Raw genomic sequence first — 25,624 nt, forward strand, 5'->3', positions numbered from 1 at the left:
TCCAACTAATACGGGATGGGTCCAAATGCTTGATATTTGGAAGTTTTCTTCTTGCTCCACACCCTGGATGGTCAACCCTTCAACTCTCATGGTATGGTACTCTTCGACCTTGGCTCCAAATACAATGGATACTTTCTTGGCTGTTTCCAATACAGGGAGCTTCAACTGGTGCGCTATATTCTCAAGGAGGTAACTTTCAGAGGAACCATCGTCTAGCATTGCATTGGTATGTATAATGCGATCCTTGTACTTCAGCATGACAGGCACCGTTCTTAGAGAGATATTGCCGCCCATGCTGGCAAACTGAGAACCTTGGTTGTCTTTGCTATCCTGTTTTGGAGCTTTATCTTCATGCTTCTTGGGTTTCTTGGCGGTAAACGAGCTCTTTGCTGGTGTTGACATGGGCGCCTTGCCTCCCTTGCTGGCATTCTGGAAGTCGCGCTGTAGAAGTCTATGATTAGGCTTTCTCTCGCCATCTTTTCAAGTCCCCTTGATGCAGTCCACAGCCATGTGTCCGTGGGCAAGGCAAACCTTGCATAAGCCGCGTTGCTTTACTGTCCTCAAACGGTTACTCAGCGATAGCACTTTAAACTTCGGACAGGATTCGACGTCATGACTCTCGCTGCAAACTGGACATCGACTTTCTGCAACAGCAAATGTTCTGTTCTTCTTCCAAGGTTTCACTTCGTTGTCTGTCCTTTCCCAAGTTTTCTTCTGTTGTTCCACTCCAACAACTGCTTCCTTGACTCTCGTTTTCATATCAACCAATTCCTCAAGCCATGTCTGGATATTAAAGAGACTGTCTTCTTTTTTGCCTTGATGTTGCCATTGTGCGAACAGGAAAAGTTCTGTTTCTGGTATTTTACTTTTCACGATTGTAAACATCATCCCATCGCCTAGTTCTCCCTGCCTCCCAGCTGTTTCCATGAAAGATATTGCTGTGTTGATGCTATTCAGTAACTCCTTTAACTTCTTGACTTTTTCTTTTTCATCGTCCTTGATAACTGGGAACTTGAACAGTTTTTCTAAGAGACGGGATCCTTCTCTTTTATCTCCTCCATATTCCCGTTCCAATCTCTTTAGTCCCTCTTTATACTGTGCTGAAGTGTAGGCTTGTAAGTCATTTATCAAGGTTTTCGGTTTCCCCGTCAAGACACTTCTTAGTCGCAGCATCTTTTCTTCGTCTGCCATTGTGGTACGGTCGATTGCTGTATTAAAGGCGGCTCTCCATGCCCGGTATTCAGCCATATCTCCTCCAAATTTATCCAGCTGTATTTTCGGCAAGCCTTGTGGTCTATTATACTGCTGAGGGGGTCTGTGATTGTAAGGCTGTTCTACCATGGTATACTGGCTCCAAGGTCCACCATCTGCAGCTGTTGTAGAAACCGGTTCCACTCGATATGTATTTCCTGAAGCATTTCTCCAGTGGGTCTCCCCGACATATTGCGATGGCGGATCATCACATCTTCTCCTAGTGTAGGGTCTCTGATCAGAGTCTTGACCGGTTGGAGTTATCTGTCGTATCTGTCTGGGTTCATCATGGCTGATATCTTCTTCTGTGTGTCCGCGAGACATCTGGAAGGCTGGCATCAGCGGTTCATCCCATCTAATTGCAGTGAAGGGTCTCTGATCGTGGCTTGCTGGAGTTATCAGTTTGGCCTGGTGATGATTATCTTGGATCCTATCTTCATCAACTGGTCGATGAGACATCTGGCTCCATCTGTTGTAGTCGTCATCACTTGTACCCTGTTGTCTCAGTTGAAGATTATCATCCTTCACCCTTAGAGTATCCCTTTCTCCCTGGTGATGATTATCTTTGATCCTATATTCATCTGCTGGTCTGCGAGACATCTGGCACCATCTGTTGTAGTCATCATCACTTGTACTCTGTTGTCTCAGTTGAAGATTATCATCCTTCCCATAACTTAAAGTATCCCTTTCTCTCGAGATATTCATATCCGGTTCCTTAGCATCCACCATCTGGTGTCCTAAGAGCTCCTGATATTCTTTAAATGGGGTCTTCATTACACTGGGACGTGGTAACTTTGATGACTTCTTGCTCCGATGACTGCTACTTCCCATCACAGACGTCTCCTTCAGCTGCCTCAGCCTATTTATTTCATCGTCTATCTTCTCCTCATACTTGAGAATCTCATCGATCATCTTTTCTCGTAGATTGTTTTGCCTACCAAATTCTTCAATGGCTTCAATGACCCTCGCCATCTTTTTCCTAACATCCTCTTCTAATGCCGCTAACTCGTCTTCCGATCTCTCCTGTCCTATGGCTGAACTCAGTTTTGACAGCGTTCGCCCTACTGCAGATTTCAGGCCATTTATCCGGCCCCTTGTAACTGTAAAAACTCCAAGCTCCTGATTATCCTTATCACCCTTTTGGTTAACTGTGACCTCATCTTCAGGAATTTTCCAAAGGAAACTAGGCATTAGAGACAAATCCTCCACTTCAAAATCAGTATTATGGCTTATGACATTTTCGACAGTCAATCTGGACGGTTCTGACCTTTTCTCCATAGTATCTTCCTTCCTTGGCTGCGCCGACTCTTGTTCCTCACCCCTTGGTGTCTCGCCAACGACAGGCCCGACGGCTCCTGGCTGGGTTTCTTCTTCTTGATCGCACATGGCGGGTCACGTGATCTCCTACTCTCGTGCGTGCCAGCGGCACGGCAATACAATGGCAGGCGTGGCTCGGGACGATTTTTATCTTGCGTTTTTGGGGCGCTATTTTAGGGGTTTCTAAATGTTCTTTCTTAATTTCTTTTTCTCCATAGATCGTTGATGTTCATAACTTCGCTCTGCTACCACTTTTGTTGTTAAGAAAGGACGGGAAAGTTCATAAATCGAGTTAGATTTCGTCTTTAATATTTTGAGGTCTTCAAGATCGTCGCGCCGTCGTCCCGAGCGAGGACCGCAGCAAATTCACAAAATCATCTCAACAGAAATTAACAATTCTTAGCAACTCAAAATTCCCCTAAAAACATGTACAAGTAGTTAGGTATTTTTACCAATAAAATTAAACCCTCAAACAGAAGTTGACACCGTAATAATACCCAGACACCGTATGGTGCTGTCACCTGGTTATAAGATAATGACCTAAACGTCTCGTCTTCACCCTGCTTCTCAACACCCCCCCCCCCCCCCCCCATTCTTCATGTATGAGCTTGAGCTGACCAAGGGCCATGCAATTACAGTTAAATTAACTCACATCATATGTCCTATTGTGAACATGACTATGTGTTTCGATACTTCTGCTTGCCCAGCCAAAATTTAAATCTGGTTGAATCGTTGGCAAGTGAAGGTTTGTTTAGGGGTCAGTTGCAACAGACAATAAGAATACTGCTCCTATAGTTGGAGTTGATACATGACCCATTAATCGAAACTACGTTTTTTAATGGCTCACGACAAGACCGTCAGTCAATTTAGAATATCACAAGCTATTGTTTGACACAAGGTGTAATGTACAACAGAGGGGATAGATATAACTTTGTGTTTTTACTCCAGTTTAAAATCAGTCTGATTTGTGACGATATTGTTTAAATTGTTGGTAAGTGATTGCATCGAACATCACTTAGTGTTCAAAAAATATCGTTTGATACCAGCAAAATCTCGTCGTCAACCTATAGATTGGAATATTAAATAAAGCTTTATTACCGACAAAACTACGGGCCGTATCGTCTGTTTCACATCCATACTGGTGACTGACACCATGTACATGTATCGAACTTGACGTACGGGGTAAAGCATAATGGTCGCTCCCCCATTTCGCTCATTTCGTTTCGTTGCGCAAAGTCCAGTAAGCCTACAGGAATCGATTCGTATCAACAAAACTACGGGCCGTATCGTCTGTTTCATGTTATTTTGCATAACGCCCCCTGGTGCCAAACAAAGAATAATTTTGAAACGAAATTTGGTGTGAATTTGTAAACAAAGTTTTAAGTCCAGACCTCAAGCGGTTACGGGTACACACTACATTTATTGTCAAATTGCTAATGCATTAAAAAGTTGAATTGGTCAAGTTTAGCGCCGCATAGATTTTTCCCAGACGTGCCGATGAAAATCAATTTCCGGCAGATAATACAGCCCGGGGTTAGATCTTCAAACCATAGAAATTTTGTTGTCGGCTGACCGTGATAATTACCAGGTTTGGGGTCTGAAATTTTGGGGGTCATTTTCGACCATTTGTGACCGGTGAATCGACTTTTCAGCCAACGAGGGGTTAATTTGGCCATTGGGACCACAAAACTTAGGCTCCTAAACTGAAACGTCGTCATCGTTTTCTTCTAATCGAAAGGAAATTCATGATTTTGATTTTTAAAAACACGCATTCATAATGGAAAACACATCCATACTAGTGACTGACACCATGTATCGAACTTGACGTACCGGAGTAAAGCATAATGGTCGCTCCCCGTTTCGCTCATTTCGTTTCGTTGCGCAAAGTCCAGTAAGCCATCTGAAAGTATGATATTGAAATAATGCCTTATTTGCAGTACTTGTGTAGATTAACCCTTTCTTTATCATGACGTTTTAAAGTTAAATCAAGTTAAATCAAGTTGATTCAATAAAATAATCCAAACTATTGAAATGAAATGGTCAACAGGATTAAAAGATGGTAGGTGATAAAGTATGGAATTAGTGAAACCTTGGAAACACTGATAAACCTTGGAAACACTCCTTAAAATGCATAAAAACATGAAATAATGCCATTCGAACCTAACGTGGTTACGAATCAACATTTGGAGCTTATTCTTACATGATCAGATCGGAATTTTATGGTAATTTAGAAATCTGTCGCATATCCGATTCAATAGTCTATATTTTAGAACAACCCAGTTGTACCTCGCCTCCAGTGTACAGTACTGATCTCCCAAATATGGGAAGACACGCCCACCACACACCCATAATGTGGACCAATAGCGCTACGCTTATAAATACGCCACCACCACGCGGGGCCTATTTGAACTACGGATCGGTCTGTTCATACAGGGTGATACAGAGAAAATTGACTACATCATGCAGTACCGATGCCCGTAAATGAAATGCAAGTCCCTCCAGGAATCTAGGTCCTGTCCTTTTTGCTATAGCATGGAGGTCTTTATAATCATAATACCTCCATGGTTATAGTGAATAGAAGAACGGCGGAGTTCCTTTGTTCCTCTCGGGGCTTTGCGCCTTCGGCGCTCACATTTTGCGACTTTGTACAGCGTACAGGTCATGAGGTGCATCATCAGCCATGCTGCCATGGCCATGGCCATGTCTTGCTTTTCGATCAGACGAGTTGCTTGGGAAGTTGGGGGCCTTGTTTACGAGGTATAAAAGTGTCTTCGGCAGTGCACGGCCGAGGTGGAATGTGACAAATGTTGGTGGTGTAGGTGGACAAATAAAGACGAAAGAGTTTAGTTTGAATTCGAGTTTTGTTAAGTAAAATCGCCAATAAAACGGTAACAACGAAAGAAGAATGGAAATAAGATCATCCTTCAAAACATATTGGTAGCAGAGCCTAGTTATATGAAGATTTAACGGAAAAGAGACATTATGAAATAGACTTTTGAAGTGTTTTAAAAATGATATCGAATCGATCTGACGAAAAGTAAAATGGCCGCCAGTCCACCCGCGGCCGAAGCACGTGGCTATGTGCAGGGGGAACATGTCATGTTGTTTTTGGGAGAAAACGAGGAACCAGTGGTTGCCCACAAGGATTCCATTACCAGAATGGAGCGTGACATTTTAAGGACGCATCTGCGTCGCAGAATGGCTGCGTTGAAGCTCCAGATAGAAACGGAGACTGAAAAACTTGATAGACACATTCGTGCTCGTGATCGTGAACCTAGTCCCAGTCTTACTCGTGAACCTCGTCCTAACATCATTCGTGAACATAGTCCGGAGATCCAGCAGACTAATGATAGCCCTCGTAGGCCTACCCCTATGCCAAGTCCAAGATCAAGACCTGTGCCTGCACCAAGGCGATCATTGGCAAGACGCAACAATGTCAATGATCAGCTGTCTCCTGTGTTGGAAACGCCAAGAATGCAGCTTCAATATGAGTACTGTTTGCCGCCTGTTAATCGTGCTGTGCCTTATAGTGATAATCGAGACCAGCTTGGAGGTGTTGGACTAAATGTGAATTCGTCGCAGTTTATCCCAGGGGCCACAAGCCATGAGAGGGAGGCAGCCAAGGAGTATGCAGTCACAGCAGGTTTCACTGAGGACCTTTGTAGTTCGATGGAGTGTTTAGTTAGTACGCTAAAAACCGCTTGTGACATCGCCATTCGTCCGACGAATGGAATAACTCATGACTCTCAGTCTGATCGTGACAAGAAATCAACGAGTGTTAGTAGTGAGAACTCAGAAGTGCAGCCGCTGATAAAGCTTATAGACGCTGTTCAGTTACCCAAAGTGGAACTGGTGACATTTAGCGGTGATCCGCTGAGATACTGGACATTCATTCGTAGTTTTGACAGTGCGGTTGGCAACAAGCCCAGCATAAGTGATGACACCAAGTTGATGCAGTTGTTACAGTACTGTAGGGGCAATGCAAGACAAGTGATTGAGTGTTGCACCATGATGGACTCGAGCCAGGGGTATGTCAGGGCGCGTGCAATCTTGAAGGAGCGATTTGGCAATGAATTTGTCATAACAAAGGCATGGTTGGACAGAGTATCACTGGGGAAAGCTATACGTGCTGCTGACTCTGGCGGTCTTCAGGTGTTCGCAGATGACCTAAACAGTTGTCTGGAAGTCTTTGTTTCGATGAACAAGGTTTCAGAAATCGACACAATGAGATCGATACGCATCATGTCCGAACGGTTACTATTACACCTACAGAACAGATGGAGACGTAAAGCGGTGGAGACTGCCCGTGTAACCGGAAATTATCCAAATATCGCAGAGTTTGTGAAGTTTGTGTCATTGGCAGCAACAGAAGCCAATGATCCGCTGTTCGGAACACCAGGACATTACAATGATAGCACCGCCAAAGAGCATAGCAATGCTAAGGAGCATACCATAGGAAAACAGAGAAAACAAGCGGGCGAACGCTTGTCACGCAGAACGCTGATGATTCCAGAGGTGCATCACAACGGATATGTCAGATGTGCAAGAGTGAAGATCATGCAATCTGGCACTGCACAGCCTTTAAGGAAAAGAACATTCCAGATCGATGGCAGGTGGCAAAGGATCGTAAACTTTGCTTTCGGTGCCTGTCAAGTTTTCACCTCGGAGAAAATTGTCCAAGAAGCAGCAAATGCGGGATTGGAGGATGCACTGACAGTCATAACCGTCTGTTGCATAGGAGTGAGGGACGTCAGGAACGTGGAGCTCAGCAGAAGAAGAAAGCAGGCAATAGTAAGGAGAAGGATGCACAGAAGCAAGTTGAGAAAACTGATCATCCAGGCAGTTCACATTGTATAACCATGGCAACAGGACACCGACAATGACATGATCCATCTATGGACACCCTCCTTATGTAGTGCCATACCAGTGAGCTCTCCCTTTTTTTGAGTCTCTACTTACAGTTTGTTCAATGGTTTGATAAACCACAACATTTGCAAAACCGTACTGATTATGCGGCAAGGCTGTGAAGCCTCCATCAAGCATGTACTGATAGATATTTCTAATTCAATCATCTCTAAGAGGTAAGCCGGGGCATATCTTGCATAGTTTTGCCTATCATAAGCAAAGAACAATGGTATCATCCTTCTCAGAGAAGACAGATGTAGCGCCCATTCTCCCTCCCGTGTTGCCCGAAGAAACATCCGCAGGTATTCCACCATGGTCTGGTATGTAATCCAGAAAGCAAAAGCAGGACTCTCGTTGCTTCTATCCGACTGGAAGTCTCTATGCATCTGCAGTATGTCATCAAATTCTCTCGATGACAAAAGCTCATCATGTCTCAGTAGGAAATTCAGTCTGCAACCGAAAGGCGAAGTTCTGAACTTGGTTTGCTTTCTCTTGTGGAAGCATTTCAAAGAGAGCTTGTCAAAGCAGTCTCTGAAGGGCCTCGTACATCAGTTTATGGCTTCTGACACTCCTGTTGTACTGATTTCCAGTGACGACTTCATTGATTGAACCCATTGATACTGTACCAGATTCAATCAGTATATCTTGCAGACCGGTATCCTTAAAGCGTTTGCCAAGGACAGCTAGAAATGATTTGGCTATGTGAAACTACCCAGTCTAATATCGAGGCGGTCCTGAAAGAGATCATCCTTCCACCTGATCTGTTGGGCCTGACTGTATATTGCCTGATCAAAGACAAGGACAATAGTTTGTAGGTCCAACTTGTCACCAATTTCAAGGCTTGTCTTCGTTGTCGACAATTGTCAGATTAGTTGGACTGGCATCTGTTATCGGCAAGTACGAGATACTACTCACGTTGCAGAAGCCTGACCTATCTAGCTTGGTGTCGTATCCTGTCCAACCGGGCAATGTACCGCCTTCTCGTTGTTTCATGGCCTTGGCCAGCACAAACGCATTGTCTTTCTTGGTGGCTAATTCTTCAGGTGACAGGTCTGAGGAAATATCACTGCGTTCAGTGAGTCGACTTGGCTCTCTCAAGTCTTTTTTGCTTGAAAAGTATGGTGCAAGGTTCTTTGGTTCGAAGTCAACAGTCCTCTTTTGGCTCTGTTGGATGCTTACTTCACTGGTAGTTGGTATAGGGGCGTCGTGGGGAGTTTGAATTGCAATCCAATTTGTGTTGTGTGTTGTGCCGGCTCCTGACAAAGTCTCTCTTACTCAGCATAACATGATGGGTATGCCTTTGGATAATCCTTCTGGGATGCGCTGATTTATTTCCGCCTGACGTTCAGCTAGAGCAGTGTCATATTCCAGCAGTTTTGAAAGATTGATGGAATGACCTAAACTATTCATTAGGCTAGCTATTTCTGAAGATCCTGAAATGTGGCACATTGTCATTGCCAGTGTCGGATGCTTGGGTGTGTCCCTGTGACCTCGTTGCAGAAAGATAGACAATATCTTCACAAATAAAAGAACTTTGCGCCTTGTATCATCTGGGACTTCGACATAGTCATCAAAGGAGATATCGTCTGAAACATCAATCGTCCACGAAATGAAATTAAATAGAAGGCAAGGGACAAAGGCAATGAGAGCAGCGCAGCGTCATCCACATCTTTGGCAACTGGAGGCCAAGTGCCGATTCTGTTAGGAACATCATCTAGAAAGTGACATAGGTACAGTGAAGCTTGGTATAGGTTCTGGTTTTCTCCCTGAAGTGTCACTGTATGGATGTATGCTGGATTGTGGTCAGGGACATGTTCGTTCTCTTCTGATCCAGACTCGTCATCAAGGCTTTCAGTACCAGAGATCATACTAGAAATGTTTTCATACTCATTCAGAACTTATCTCGCTTGTGGTTCTTTTGTTCAGCTTAAGAAATATTAACTGTGGATATTTACGCTAAAGTCGCCGCTTAAGCTGACAGGTTCTTATGCTCTCATCACCAATCTCTGCTTGCAACATCCTGGTCAAGGTGTTCATTCTCATTATCTCTCCTGCCTTAATGACTCTCGGCTCCACTACTGTTCGACAGAACTTTTCAAATGCTTCTTTGTAGGGACAGTCTAGCATTAATGTTCTGGGGTTTGGTGGATTCAGGCACCTGGTATAATCTTTATTGCAGGACATGGTAATGCGCTACCTTGGCAACAAGGTCATGGTTACGAATCTTAAGCAACATGTCTTCATGGTGTTTCAACTTGGCAACGTTTTTCAGTGAACTGTCCCCCTCTAAGGTTACACACTGTGTCAGATGTTCCCTGCGTCTTTTCTTCGAGTGGGTTTCGACAAGATATTTCTCAACGCCATATATCAAGCATTCTTTGGTGAATAATATTTTACCTCCCTCTGGACAGTTAGGCTCTCTCCTTGGCTGCTTATTTTTTAGGACTGAACGAAGTAATGGTTTCTCATTCCTTCTAGTGGGGGTCCTCACTCTCTCTTGCTGTGTTCCCTTCCTCAACAATCACCGGGACAGAAGGAATCCCAGCACTTCTTTTCTAAACACGCTTTTTTGCAGCTGTGATCTTCGTTACATCTGTGAACTTGGCATAACAGCTGTGGTAATTTCAAAAGCCTCTTACTGTCTGAAACAATTGACCCCAAACTACAGGCGCCAATATATATATTCTAGCACATGCTGAGTGGTATGGGGACTCCACAGGTATCTGAGGAAAAAAGTGCTAATCACAAGAAATAAAAAAAATCCACACCTCCTATATACCCCTTACACAAGGGAATTTTAATTCCCTTGTGTAGAATTCCTACAAATGATGTACTATTGGGGGTCATAAGTTGCAGAATAAATATTTCCCGGGACATTCAAGTTGAGAAGTCTGGTTGTGGCCTTGGACTATGTTAAAACATAGTCTAGATCTTTGACAGGTCCATGTATGAACAAAAAAACGTGTGTGGGCTATGACAGTCTTCTGATTGTGTTTCCAGTGTTTCTGTGTCAAGTTTGTCTTCATCATCTGTTCAGAGTAATGTGTCAATTTCATCTTCTGATTGTGTTTCGAGTGATTATCTGCCTAGTTCGTCTTCCCGATTTTTTCCTGGTAGTGTGTCGATTTCGTCTTCTGATTGTGCTTCCAGTGTTCCTGTGTCAACTTTGTCATCACCATCTTGTTCAGAATAATATGTCAGATTTACAACGATTTGGAACAAATACGCTGATAATCTGTAAATCAACAAAATCTAAAAGCCGATCGGCGCATCTCGAAAACCCCAAAAAATGGTCTCCACTCTTTGATCAAAATCACCCATTCATATAAAATATTTACTATTTTCCTTTTTACCACCTCACCACATGACTCTAAAGTATAACATAGCGCAATTTGATTGAAAAACATTTTTTTAAACAAATGTCAAGCCACCAAAGTTAGAGGACCCCCATCAACATTTTCATCAGTAATTTCATCAGCAGTTTACATCTTCCCACAATGACCAAACTTTTCCAGTTCACAAAAATTTATCCCTATGACTGTCAAACGAAAATTTACTAAAAACCCCTCGAAATAATCGTAGTAGTGGCATGTGACAAACAGAAAACGACACTCGTGTGTCTCAAATTATACAATGAATAATGTCATTTAAAAGGCCTACGCCGTTCGTTAAAAAAAATGAATTTGTAATTGAATTCAAAAATGTCCAATTGCGAAAATACACGCTAAAGATATAAATTCAACGACTGATATACAAATGCTATGAATACGAAGTTCAAACAAAGTTGTATTCATAATAACTGCACTACAGCATTGTGCTTTTAGTGGATTTCGATTTAACTGGACCACAAGTAACTACGAACGGCGTACCCCTTTCATGCTTTTTGGCTGCTTCCATATTTTGCTACAAACCAAGCTGTTTGGCTGCCAAACTACAACCGTTGAATTAAAAACGAGGCTTCATAGGCGTATTGAGCATTAACATGTACTAGCATTGTACCCGTAGCGCAGGCAGGTTCAAATGGGCTATACCTTGAATAGATTGAATTGCAATGAAAATCTAATGTCGACCTCCAAATGGCTCGAACCAATTGCACTATCAGTCACTACTATAACTTTAAAATGCGTGCTCCTCCTACATGTAGCAAGGTCTCGGGCAAGGCACTTACTCGACAGGCAAGCTTGAAGTTCAGCACCGTGAGCAGCTCCTTGATAAGGCCATGCCAAGTTCAGAGTGCCTCTTCAGATATATCAAGTATAGTATTGAAAGCTGTGGTGAGCACATAAACAGACCATACCTTCATTTGAAAATCCCTTCATAATCAAGGGCGAGCTCTTGCTGACATAGCACCCATAGACAATAGCCGACCAATTTGACCCCAGCTCCTTACTGCGGGAAAACCCAAGTCAAGCAACCAAAAGTACCAAAAATACACTTTTGTTTACATTTGATCTGGTCACATACGTTTGTTTACAATTTCTTTCCCGCGAAATCTCGAAGATCAGGTGACCTGCAATCGTGGATTGAAAATAAGCCAGCCAGCTGTTCAACAGGTAGTGTTAGTCACCCCACAGGGAGTGCAGGTAATTGATTAATCCCCTGCATAACTAAAGCAATGGCTTGGCTTCTGTGAGTGGTAAGGAGAATTGACAGTGTCCGATTAAAAATCCCTCATTACTGCTCCGCTGAAGTAAATTTCCGAAAATAAACATAACGTTGCATCAGGATAACATATCACCTGCAAACGTGCAAAATTTCGAGACGAAACACTACCCCAAAATGGCACTTTATCGAGCCGCCTTATAGTATTATGATATAGATACTCTGTAAAGTGTGGTTCATTCTAAATGCATGTGTTTAGAATAAGGGAACAATAGTTGAGAAGCCCTAAAGATGACAAATATTATTTTTCAGGTAACTTGGCAGAATACTACCCTGCTGGGTTGCGGTTGGAACCGATGCAAAGGGCGATCACCGGTCATGTTCTGCCATTATGGGCCAACGTGAGTTAAAAATCTTTACAGTTAATTATCGATATAATTGTATATTGCCGTAAAGGAATAAAGTTCCTTTATGATATTGCATGAAATACGCACAGGTATATTAAGTGTACTTTGAGATGATATGATATAAGATGATAAGATATAAGATGATATGATATAAATCAACTCAAAATGCTCCTCGACAAAATAGCCTTATGCTGGCAGACTTGTTTTGACATGTTGTTTACAAAAAAAGATGTAAAATTTTTCTCCGTCTTTTGATAGAACTAGCAAATTATCCGTGAAGCGGGTAGGTTGCATTCGGGTTTTTTTAGTTTGATGCTCCTGCGCCCTTATTAAAGCGGTTAACGAACCCTTTTGCGAAACGTATAGTCACAGAAACAATGAAGACCAATCTATTCAGGAAATGGGAGAGGAGTGGTTTAATAGTTAACATAAATTACACATGCCACCACACCTAATATCATTGTCATAATGACATTGTCCACTCTTCACTGAACAGGTTAGTGGATGTCGTTTATAACCGTTTCACCTGCCAATAAGCACCTAAAGGCACTTCGCCCCTCCCCCTTCCTCTTAGTCTTCTCTGTTTTCCTGCAGCGGTAATATCTATCCATCTTATGGAAACTCACCAAGGCGGCCATATCTGGTGGCGGCAAAGGGAGCACAGTGCAAAAAGTGTCCCATGGGTTTTGAGTTGTGTATGAACAATGGACTTTGTGGTAAGTCAAATCTAACATTGTTGTTGCAGACGCTACAGTCGGAAATAGGTTGGGCCTGGGCTGGTTATTACGGATCTCGAATCCTTGAAGAAACTAAAGCCGGTCAACAATGACACCGGGCTGTGTAACATCATTTTGTGATCAGTTGAGGTCAGACAAGGACATTTGATCAGATCTATCTGAAAAACCTGAGAGCTTTGAAATATCGATAATTATTCACCTTCAACATGAAATCGCCAGCTCACACTCATGTGGACAAAATACAAATGATATCAAGAATATTACAAACACAATGTTTTCGATATGAAGCTCTTACTATCTAGGCCTACACGCCAAGCCTCCTAATTTGCGCTCTTTTCTTCTCTTTTATCTACTTTTTCCTATTTAGCCTTTTCAGAAGTAAATATCGACGTCATTCTGGGCCACTGTGCGAAAACTACTTGACCGACTTCAAACTTTAGTTTTTTCCTCAAATCTATCTTTTGGACGAAAGAGGATTTTTAGATTTCAGTAACAACGGTCATGATTGTGATGAAATCAAGTGTTTTGTATGTGTTTGTGTACCCGACGTAGTGTACTGATTTTTGACTCACCGTAGGGAGTCTATACAATACAGCTGTGTCCGTCGTACGTCGTACGTCATCGTCGTAGTCGTCTTCGACTTCGTCGTCTGTATCCTGTTTCAAAAGCAGTAGCACGTTTCTAAACCACTCATTATATGAACTTGAAACTTTGTACACATGACCCCACCACGACAGGCGACCTCTGACACTGAATTTCAGTCCGAGCTAATTCTTGACTTGGCGACCCGGAGGCCATAAGTGCAAAACTAAAAAGCGTGATATCTCTCTTATGTGTGGCTTGTTTTCGATAAAAGTTTTATGGTATGTTCTCCTAGCAAGGATGCATCACACATATATCATATGGAGTTTTGATTCGACCTAATTTTCAAGGTCACAGAGGTCAAATGGAGTAAATTGGCCGTTTGAGTGTAACTATGGCACGTTTCTTAACCGCTCTAGCTATGAACTTGAAATTTTGTACACATGACTCCATACGCCATATAATCTCTGACAACGAATTTCGGTTCGATCTGATTCTCGACTTGGCCACCAGGGGGCCAAAACTGAAAAGGAAAAAAGTGCAATATCTCGTATTGTAGGGACTTGTTTCATTAATATTTTTATGGAAGGTACCCGAAGCAAGGATACATCACATGTCATACCGACTCGATTTAACCTATATACTATACATGTAACATGTTTCTTAACCAGGATGGTTTCCTAACCACCAAATATACATACGGTGAGCACAATGGCCCCTGGCCTTTTCAAATACAGTTTTTGCTTTGTACTGCTCGTTTCTTGGCGAGTTATAATGAAATCTTCAGAATTTACCTATGATTCATTATAAAATGTGCATTGGAAAAAAGTGGCCCCTGTCTACACCCCTCGTCGAAGGGCTCCAAAGAAGAAGATTTTATTTTTGTTGAAATGGTTTCGTTCTCAAAATTTGATTAAAGGGGAGAAAACTTTGTAGAAGTTATCGGTGCTGTAGTTTTTGCACAGCAGCATAGAAGAACGTGGACATTTACTAATAAACGACGCAATACTTATCTTTTTTCGTCATGATTTCAGCTGCACCCTCAGCTTGTGCGAACTCCGCTTCAAAATGCAGTGAGTATCATGTCGAAAATACTATCATATATACAAGAGTTTAGGAGGCAAAGGTCTGAGTCGTGAGCTTAGATCAAAGATCGATTAGAGCAAAAGAAGAATTATTGGTTATCAATTACATCACGGACTCAAATTAATGCAGCGACCGAAAGTATCAAATGCTTCATGTCAAGCATAATTAAAGATGTTTTTCATAATGGCAGATTACACCACTAGCTACCGCTCTAGAACAGCGTGGTGTGATTATAAAATTACGTGTGAAGTGTAATGCTGGCGACACCAAAATATTGATGGGTGAAAGAACTCTGATGAACATGATGACGAACCAACTTGGCACTTTTCCAGAGTTTCTGACTTTTCTCAAATTTTGTTGGTAGAAAAACACAATATTTCATAGATTTTTACCTCAAGCATGTTGTGCGGGAATATGTTTCGCGCCACCGAATGTTCTCCAGTGTCTAGCCTGATACAATTAGGCCCCGCGTGGTGGCGCTGAGGCGGCCACTGCCGGGGCCTAATTCTAAACGATTTTATTTTTGTAATCCTTGACCAGAATTTTTGAATGGCAGAATCTTCGGCTAGGAATAAGTTTTAGTCTTTTAACAACGCAAAAAATTGATAACAGTTGGTATTTCATATGAGTTGTCTCTTTCAGTCATAAATTACAGTTTCAGTCATAAATTACACAAATTGGATTGTTAGTGTGGACTAGCAGATTTAGTTCAATAAAATATTTCATGTTTGAAAATCGACGACCAACCTCTGTCATATACGTTGTCTCTACGTATAAGCTCCCGCCAGGTGGCCAGTGTGTAACCACTATTGGCCTGTTACGGGCCACTCTTTGTAATGTAATCAAGAGTGGTTGAGTCACTCTATCCAGTGTCGTACTTTGGGACTTCTGGTTGTAAATTGGCCGACTACGCAGACGCGCCTTTACTTGCAGTGTCATCGTCAGCATTGGGGAAATGAAGAATGACACGATGTCGTCACGGTGACGTACTTTGAGCTACAGGCAGCGCTTCGTCAGTACATCGATCAGCATGGAGACGATCGCTGCACTGGGGTCTCACTTGGGATCAAAATCGGAGACCTTACTGTCGGATTTTTCTATTTTCTGTGGAATTCGGTGACCTAAGCTACTGTCGTGTGGACAGTGACTAGGCAGTCGATTGCTAACTGGTTAATGGTTTTATTGCTGCTTGCAGCCTGTCCAATCACATCATGTAAAAATGGAGGGAAGCTTGACAAGAAGAAGTGCCAATGTAAATGTAAGCCAGCTTGGGAAGGCACACACTGTGAGCGTAAGTACCGAAACGTCCAGACGTGTCCGAGTGAAACATTGAGTGGATAAAAAAGTTTCGAACTTGATCCCTCCATAGGTGATGTTGGTGGCTAAACGCCTCATCAGAAGGAGCTATATCGGCTGCCTTGTTGATGATCGTGGATATTTCGATAGTCAGGAGCTAGGCGAATACGTTTACCACCATCAGGATCAGTATTGTAACTTAGACAGCGAAGGGCAAGATTGAAATCAACGGTTGTCTTTAACCGTAAAATAACTAAAGGATGCTCAACTTACGCTGTATCAAAACTGAATGACAATAATGATGAGTAAGCTGTCTGCAGTTTCAGTTACCTTGAAAAATAAACAATCTGGTCGGCGAAATTTTGAATTTTGACCTCTGCCACCTTGAAAAGTAGGTCAAAACAATCACAAGGGTGAGGTTCAAGTGAAAAATGACACGGAAAGGGAAGAAAAAGATGTGACGATTCCAACAATGAAGAAAAAAGGTCAACGGCCATAGAAATTTGAATCCCGATCCATGTCATTGCAATTGGTCAATAAATGGATTTTCCTCCCCACAGGGCCGTGTATGGACACGTTCGGCTGGTGCAGCATGGCTTCTAACAAGGCAGGTTGTGTCTGGGACAGCATCAAACACGAATGGGCGACTACCGTATGTAGGAAGACATGCAGTGTTTGCGGTAAGCCGAACCTTTATTTGATACAAGAAAAATAATAAACGTCGAAATGAAGTCAGTATGGCAGCGCATATTATCATTAAATTGTTGATAAAAGCGTAGCTGATATTTATACACTTCATTCCTAAACTTCATTTCTCCCGTGACATTCCATAGTTGACCTACATGTGATGAAGAAAAAAACAAAACGATTAAATGCAGGTTCCATAAGCTAACTTGGAATACGACTACTTTAAACTTCATTTGTGCAAATTAGCGAAAATTAATACAAATGTTATTCCGACTACAGCGCCCCTTGCAGTCATTTGATAAACTATCGGCACCACAGTGTGGTTTGCAGCCTGCCAAGTCGTCGGTTCAAAACCTCCAGAAATCTCACCACTTGTCGTAGTGGTCAGGGTGAGGACGAGGCCGGTCCAGTGCGTCTGGAGTGTACTACTTTGCATGCCGTACTCCTTACCCGAACATCTTAGGGTCGCACCAGACTCTAACACATCATATCGTGTGTGATCTTAGGCATGTCATTTTCCTTGACGCTAGGACCCAACGCGCCGCGTAGCGGCAAAATAGCGAAGCTGGCGAAACATTTATAACGGGTCACCGTGATCTCATAGACTTATAGCGCGATTATGGGGTTGTAACTTTTTTGCTGTTTATTGTCATGAGGAAAAAAAAGCACGCGACCTAACGCCAACCTATTCATGTAAAGTGATAATTAGAAGGTATATAGTTCAGGAAATGTTAATAAATAATCATTCCTTATCGTCTGTTGAGAGCATGTTTAATTGTAAAAAGTATATGGCTACGTCACAGAGTCTCTGCAATTGTCATTTTTATCACAGTAGTCTCGCGCAGCCAGACCTTCTTCACTTATTAGTCTGGCGCAAGCCAGGCGTTAATTATACTAGACCTAGACGTTTTCTACCGCAATGTATCTGGGCCGAAGAAGCACTGCGCAAGATTACCTCGAACTGGAGCTAAGAATAGATTATGCTACCTCCACATTGAGTTTTCCCAGAATGGTGCATATCGCGCGAAGCTACTTAGCTTACTACCATTAGGCCCCGCGTAGTGGCGCTGAGGCGGCCGCTGCAATCACTCTAAGTTAAGACGGACCAAACTAAAGTTGCTTACATTTTCGCATTGCTACAATAAAAGACCCAATACTGAAACCACATGTCTGTCTTAAAGCACAGTCAACAGACATCACTATACCCGCTCACACTCAGAAACCACAAACGCCCACCCCTTCCTGCTACCTTAATACTTCTGGGTTCGCTTAGTACTTTGAATTATGACATAAAACATGACATAAGACCAAAACGATACGATGGCCAGAAATGCGTATCGCACTTTAATCCAAGGTACGTTAATAACGGTGCCTTTGCAATGGAAATCGGATGCAATAATCGACAAAGCTACTGGCTGTTACTGGTTTACGATTCAGTTTGAAACTATTCCCCTGATAAGTTTGGTCTTGAATCCTTCGCATGATCTTGATGCACTTGTGGACCAGTATAACAACGATCTCCGGGATACTCTTGATAAACATGCGCCTGTGATCACTAGATCGGTTATTGTGAGGCCAAAGGCACCATGGTTCAGTGCAGAGATTCGTGAAGCCCGTTCAGACAGGCGAAAGCTGGAGCGCAAGTGGCGAAAGGAGCGCACGGAAATCAGTCGACAGCTTTTTCGTGCGCAGAGTCAACTTCTGACTGATCTCATTGACAATGCCAAGTTACAGTACCATAAGTCGAGGATTGAATCTAGCAACTGTAAAGACCTATTTTCCGCAGTAAATGAGCTCCTGGGTAAGAGGAAAACATCTCCCTTACCAGACCACGATGACCCAAAAGAGTTGGCTGAGAAGTTCTGTAGTTTTTTCACAAGTAAGATCAGTAAGATTCGGGAAAAACTCGTTTCGAGCAATGCTGTGTCGACACCAATTTCAGAGGACTCTGTTGAAGGCTGTGTTCCAGGCCTGTCCAGTTTCACCCATGCAACTGAGGATGAAATAAGGAAGCTGGTGTTGTCAATACCCGCCAAGAGTTGCACTCTGGATCCGATCTCGACTGTCCTACTGAAAAAATGTGTCACTCCCCTTGTGCCAGTGCTCACATCTATAGTCAACAAATCAATGCAGCAAGGGCATGTACCTAAAGACCTCAAATTTGCCTTAGTGAAGCCTTTGTTGAAAAAGCCAACCTTGGACTGTGATGAACTTGCCAACTATAGGCCAGTTTCAAACCTGACCTATTTATCCAAGCTAATCGAAAGGGTTGTAGCTGTTCGTCTACGAGAGCATATGACAGTGAACGAGTTGTATGACCCGAATCAGTCGGCCTATCGAAAAGGCCACAGCACCGAGACTACACTTCTTAAAGTTACCAATGACATACTCACATCCTTGGATGTAGGACATGAGGGTCTCTTGGTGTTACTCGATCTTTCTGCGGCCTTTGATACGGTTGACCACACCATTCTGCTTGGCAGACTCCAGGAGAGGATAGGACTCTCGGACACTGCCCTGCACTGGTTCAGCTCATATCTCGAGGACAGACAACTTTCTGTGTGTATACAGGGTTTTACGTCAGCTGCTGTGTCACTGGAGTATGGAGTGCCGCAAGGGTCTGTGTTGGGCCCAGTACTTTTCACGATATATACAATTTCATTGGGAGACGTCATGAATAGAGCATGCATTCCATATCAATTGTACGCTGATGATAATCAGTTGTTGACTTCTGCTCGCTGTGGTGACAACGCCCAGTGTAGCGCCATGGTTGCCTCCACGGAGGGTGGATTAGGCCATATCCAGTCTTGGCTGTCAACAAATTGGCTCTGTCTTAATGCCCCAAAAACGGACATGGTCAATTTTGTGTCAACGCGTCGACAGGGATCCATTCCCAGTATCAGTATCATTGGAGTTCAGATTCCAAAATCTGAATGCGTTAAGGACCTGGGAGTGTGGCTCGATGAGGGAATGACTATGCAGACTCAAGTGAAAATGACATGCAAAGCTGCCTATGCCAGCCTCTACAAAATTGGGAGGATAAGGAAATACCTAGATCGTCACTCAGTAGTAAGGCTTGTGCACGCATTGGTCGTCTCCCGACTAGACACTAACAATGCCATACTCTATGGTCTACCAGATAAGACCCTGGCTCCTTTGCAACGTGTGCTAAATTCCGCTGCTAGGCTTGTTTGTCGCCGCAGGAAATTTGACAGCATCACCCCACTGCTCCGCGAGCTCCATTGGCTTCCTGTCAAGGCAAGAGTCGTTTACAAAATTCTGACTCTTGTACACAAGACAGTAGTGAGCAGTGGGGGTCCGATGTACCTGTCAGATTTGCTGGTGGCGACAAGCGGCTGTACGAGGTCCACCACGTTCAAGGCGCTTAAAATCAAAAGAAGTAAGTCCAGGTATGGTGACCGCAGCTTCTCATGCTGTGGCCCATACCTGTGGAACAAACTTCCTGTTTCCGTCAGGGCTCTACCAGAAACATCATTTAAGCGGCAACTCAAAACTACCTTGTTTGAGGACTATTTAGGGGGGGTGGCGCCTTGAGCGTGGTGGACCACGGAAAGGCGCCCAATATAAGTTTTTCAATTCATTCATTCATTCATAAGACACGTCACAAAATTTTCGATTCCGAAATCTATTCTACAAGACTGTATTGTGTGTGACATTTGATTTGGTATTTAAAAACCAACCCAAATTAGCACTTTTCATCACTATATAAATGATATATTTGCAGCTCATATGTTCATGCAGGTCGCCTGCTGGATTGAAATAGTATGCACTAATTTTACAAGCATCAGAGTATCTTCCCTATACAAAAGTCATCCTCGTCACAATAGTCTTTTCCATTGTCCCGACGGAAAGGGGCATGTTTTTCTTTTCCAGTAGTCACTTCAAACTTTTATGATTATGATGATAAATATCAGCTTCTACATGTATAGACCTCAAATCACCTTGCGAGGTTATTGACGGTAATCAGGTTTATATGGATTGAATGCGTTTATAGCAGTTTCAGGCAGCGAGACAAGACCACCATTGATTTTTTTAACCTTTTAGCAGTTCAATTGTCAATGTTTGACCGCGACGCATCAAATACTGCGTGGGGTTGTGAATCTGAAATTTTGATATGATATTCCGGACAGTCGGGCAAGTAAATGGTGAAAAGTAAATTGGTAGTTGACCACGGAAATTTTTTGATAATCGACAAGTTGGACAAACGTTGATATTTCCACTCTTTTCAGCTAACTGGAAGAGAAATCTCAAAACATGCCCCCTATTGCCAAATTACAAAATTCAAAACTATTTTTCATCAAACAATTTCGTTATATCTGTAAACTTGCCACAGCAAATATTTGTTCAAAACCTCTCCAAATATGTACTTTTAAAGTTTAAAACATACTCGCGTCTAATTGATAGGTCGCGACCCTCCAACCTATGAATACTCATTGGTGGTATTGTCTCCAGCTCAGAAAAGGCGAGGGTAATTCTTCCTGTAATAGTGATAATAGATGACGTCATAAAGTTACTTGAGCGAGTCAGGTTAATCAATTTTGAATTTAATAATTGTATGAAAAATATTTATGTCATTGAGCACGAGTACTCTCATTTTGATCTTTACTGTCTTATCACTAAGGTTTAACACTTGACCGTGACGATGGAAAATCAAACAAGAACGGAATCAAATCTAACGCCCCCATTACTAAACCAAGTAAGTCAAAGGTGTGTTACACAATAAAATGATATGTCATCAAAGTTTGTCATCACGCTCATTCAGGTATTTCTACACATGGTCGCAATTTGCTTCAAGCAAAAGAATCGGAATAATTTTCAGCAAAAAAGAGGATGACATATCATTTGATGATGTGTATATGGCGGGCATAACATGTAGTTGCATTGTCTGGTGCCTTAACTTGTATTTATGATCACCAGACGATGTCAATGGCAAATAGCAGTGATGATAATGCGTCAAAGAGTAAGTCTATACATTCGCTATATAGTAATGCGTGTATCAAGTTTCCGATGACTTCGTTATTAATTTAGAGTGTGTGTGTTGGATTGTCATACCGTGCAATGTATTTGTTATCGTATTATTCCTCAAAAATGTCCAAAATTACAGTTTGGTTCCGTCAGTTTCACAGAAACAACAACCACAAGTAAACACTGTCAGGGACTTGCCTCTTGTAAAAACAACACACTGTAGACTAACTGTAAACTATATACCTCAAAGAGAATCTTTCAATCATATTCACAGTCTTCAACTTCCAGAGAACCCGAAGAAAACAGGTGGTGGAGGCAAGCCTGGTGCTGCAAAGTGCCCCAACAAGGCAGGAGATGATGAGTGTGAGGGCTGGGCAGCTGAAGGCCAGTGTAAAGAAAACCCTAGATACATGAAGAAGAACTGTGCCAGGTCTTGTAATTCATGCCCAGTGTGCAAGAATATCAACGGTGATGATGATTGTGACCCATGGGCAGCCAGCGGTGAGTGTCAGAAGAATGTGAAGTGGATGAAGAAGAACTGCGCGAAGTCATGCAATGCGTGTGGTAAGTTTCGTTCACCATTAGATATTGTTTTTACATTGATACTTAAAACTGTAAATGAAAAACAACGCAAAGTATTTCCCCATTTTCGGAAACTGTAAATGTACGGAAACTGTAAATGAAGAACTGTAAATGAAAAGCGACGAAGATTCCCACACACCCCACCCCCACCCATTTACAATCTTATATCGATATTCATACCTCATCAGTTATGTAGGCCAATCGCTTCGTGCCATTTTCGGGTCACATGGGGCGATTATATATTTACCATTTTATGGCATTATCTTTTGGCTGGTCCTTTTTTCAATTTAATTTCCTCCTTGGGAAGAAAAAAAGTCATCAAAATTATATGTCATCAAAAATTGATTTAAGAAAGGGTAAACGAAGCTTTTGAGAGCAAAAACGTATTTTTGCATGCAGCAGAAAAATGAATTCGAATTTTGACTCAAAATTTGATGTTTTAATTTTGAGAATTCTCAACTGCTTGTTGTGGAGGTCTATTCGAAATTTACTTAATCTTAACCATAGTGTAATAAGATGAATATTTTTCGTCAAGCCATAAGGTAAGGTATTAAAAAGTTATTGACAAATAATTTCCATAATAGGTCACACATGTAGCTTGACGGGTAGCATGACGGGAAAAACGTGTATATAGTATCAAGTACATATAAGTCGCAAAGCCTCGCAAAATAATGTTTTACCTCACAAATGATTTCAATTATTCTATGTCTGAACATGAAACATTTGCTGCTGTATGTCCCCTGGCAATATTGGCAAATGGGACATACTCGTCAGTAATTCAGCTATTAAATATTACCATGAAATATTGAAAATTATTTTTCCCCACGTGACCCAGAATGACTTTACGCAATTGGCTCACATAATAATGTGGTATGATAAAATATGTTAATTGCGGTTTTTCAATGTGCAATGTTCATCATCTAATAATTTACTGATGGGATATTCCCTCTACACTTTGCAGCTTAGCTTAGGATCTAAACAGTCAGTGATAAGTTCATTTCTGAGAGAATCATTTTCGTTGTTTTGTTTCCTTACATGTATATGCACGACTGGGCACACGATTCTCCTTTTTCGAATATAATGATACTGCAATGCATATTTATTCAAGCATGTCGCCTACATTTACGTTGTAAGTGACCAACCATTTCGCAGGCGATCGTCTGGGCTGCGCCCATCTGGATACGCTAATATTTATCGAAACTCTTCAATATTAATTTGAGGGTACATGTACTGTAGGGAAATTTAGGTTTTAGCTTCAGTGTCAATTCAATGTTTTCTCTAACAAATCCACTGATACTGGATCTACTCACCAATAAGATCCCAAGCCGAACAATACCCGATTTCTACTACCGCCTCGATGGGTAAAGCCAAAACAACTGGGCATAATAGTTGGCCTTTCGCAGCAATAAAAGGGGTGGGATATCGTGTGTCTTCGTTTCTTCCAATTGGTCTTCAATTGTAATATGAAAAGTTCCGCTGTAGAGTCATGACTATTCATGACGATTACGTTGTTAACCCTTGAATATATATCCCACCGCTTTTATGGCTGGGAAAGGCCTACTATTGTGTTCGGCTGTTTAGACTCTATCATCGAGGCGGTGGTACAAATCGGGTACTGTCGGGCTTGGGATCTTATTGGTGAGTGGATCCAGTATGTTTATTCGCCCCCCCCCCCCCCCCCCCCCCCGTTAGGACGGGGCGCGTAAGATATACACATGGGGAAATATTTTCCTTATTTGGTCAATCCAATCCATTTACCAAGAAATATTTTTTTTTGTCGCACTTCTGATTTCAAAATGGCGCCGATTTTGAGGGGTGGTTACTAGTCTCGTCACCAACTATCTCGCATACTCGTCACCAGGTAGCTCCTCGGAGTCGCATATTTCATTGCCGTTGGTTGGCTGTAGGATCTAATTATTCAATTATTAAATTAATTCAAATTTTTGAACCGCCCCCGATATAAAATGCCAACATAACTAGAAAAATCATTTGTATTTAGCAGCGTTTCAGAAGCAAATTCATAATCATAATCCAAACACCGATTGCGCGAGCAAATTGGCTTGAGGTAAGGTTGACATTACCCTGACAGCTTTTTTTAACATATGATAAAACGTCAGCCTCCTACAAGTCTCCTGATACCCGACAACACAGGTTTCCTCAAAAGGAAAGGCTGGAACGACCATCTAGAAATATCATGACAATCTGCTCAAATTGGGTCATACTTAGCATTCCATACGTCGAAATATATAGAACGCCTTAATTGTGCAAAATAATCACGTTCAGCGTCAATCACATACTGCAAATCATGCATATTCTGATCCGGAAAGCATCAAGCTATTCATATATTCAACATATATCATATAGAAGCATATTTGTTTAGTCCTTGGGCAAGGCAATTCATGCCTTGTGCCACCACAGTGTTCACATTTGGCGGAAACTGCACTTAAAACAGGTACCCCTTTAAGATCAACTGGTCATTTTGCATTCGCGCTGCAAGCAAAACTGACCTTGGGAATGCCGAACAGATTGTATTTTCCGGTAGTCAAGGCATTTCTTTGTAATATGTGCGAAAAATCTGACTGGATTCTCGAAGAGGACACCTCCGTTGTCATGAGATACCAAATTTGATGAAAAGGCCCGAGTTTCACGTCGGGCCTACTGGAAATGCGTTGAAGAAAACGATGACGCACTGTTGTTTCAAACGGCGCTCTGTTCACCAATATTGCATATTTCATATAGATTTCTGCTGGAAATTATTCAAATTATTCATAGCTACGTGGTTAAGTTGAAATAAGTAGTTTCTGAGCACATGAAAATGTCGTCATTACGTCTTAAGGTCACGTTAGGGAGTTTTTCCCAAATGTACGCGATGATGACGTGCCCCATTACCAGGACGTAAACCTCTATTTTAAAATGCGTTTCCAAAGTGAATGCATGAGGACAACCCATTTGTGTCATATATCACTGGAAACGCCCGATTCCCCTGATTCTGCATAATGTTAAATCGGGCATTTTATTTCTTTAAAGAAATCATAATCGTCGCATTTGCTCCTAGCTCTGTTCACCATCCCAAATGGCAATATTGCCAATTGGGCCGGACAATCACGAAAAACCCCAAATATTATACATACAGGACCGAGAAATCAATGATTTTAGGAACTACGGTTACGGGTTGGCCTAAAATCA

The 25,624-nt window shown here is 42.1% G+C and overlaps 1 protein-coding gene across 2 annotated transcripts in view; it reads left to right on the plus strand.

Annotated features, from left to right (window-relative positions):
* LOC135486146 (cysteine-rich venom protein latisemin-like) overlaps positions 1 to 25,624 on the plus strand; it is a 53,345-nt gene that overhangs the window by 14,501 nt on the left and 13,220 nt on the right. The window contains exons 4-11 of one of the 2 annotated variants that reach the window (XM_064768694.1): positions 12,388 to 12,476; positions 13,077 to 13,198; positions 14,836 to 14,874; positions 16,083 to 16,178; positions 16,744 to 16,863; positions 21,513 to 21,587; positions 22,145 to 22,420; positions 23,400 to 23,419. In XM_064768694.1, coding sequence (XP_064624764.1) covers positions 12,388 to 12,476; positions 13,077 to 13,198; positions 14,836 to 14,874; positions 16,083 to 16,178; positions 16,744 to 16,863; positions 21,513 to 21,587; positions 22,145 to 22,420; positions 23,400 to 23,404 — 822 coding nt within the window. In that variant the 3' untranslated portion in view covers positions 23,405 to 23,419. The remainder of the gene's footprint in view (positions 1 to 12,387; positions 12,477 to 13,076; positions 13,199 to 14,835; positions 14,875 to 16,082; positions 16,179 to 16,743; positions 16,864 to 21,512; positions 21,588 to 22,144; positions 22,421 to 23,399; positions 23,420 to 25,624) is intronic. The other variant, XM_064768693.1, reaches the window with a different exon arrangement.

This window comes from Lineus longissimus, chromosome 4 (assembly GCF_910592395.1).
Source record: "Lineus longissimus chromosome 4, tnLinLong1.2, whole genome shotgun sequence".
In the NCBI taxonomy this organism is placed as follows: Eukaryota; Metazoa; Nemertea; class Pilidiophora; order Heteronemertea; family Lineidae; genus Lineus; species Lineus longissimus.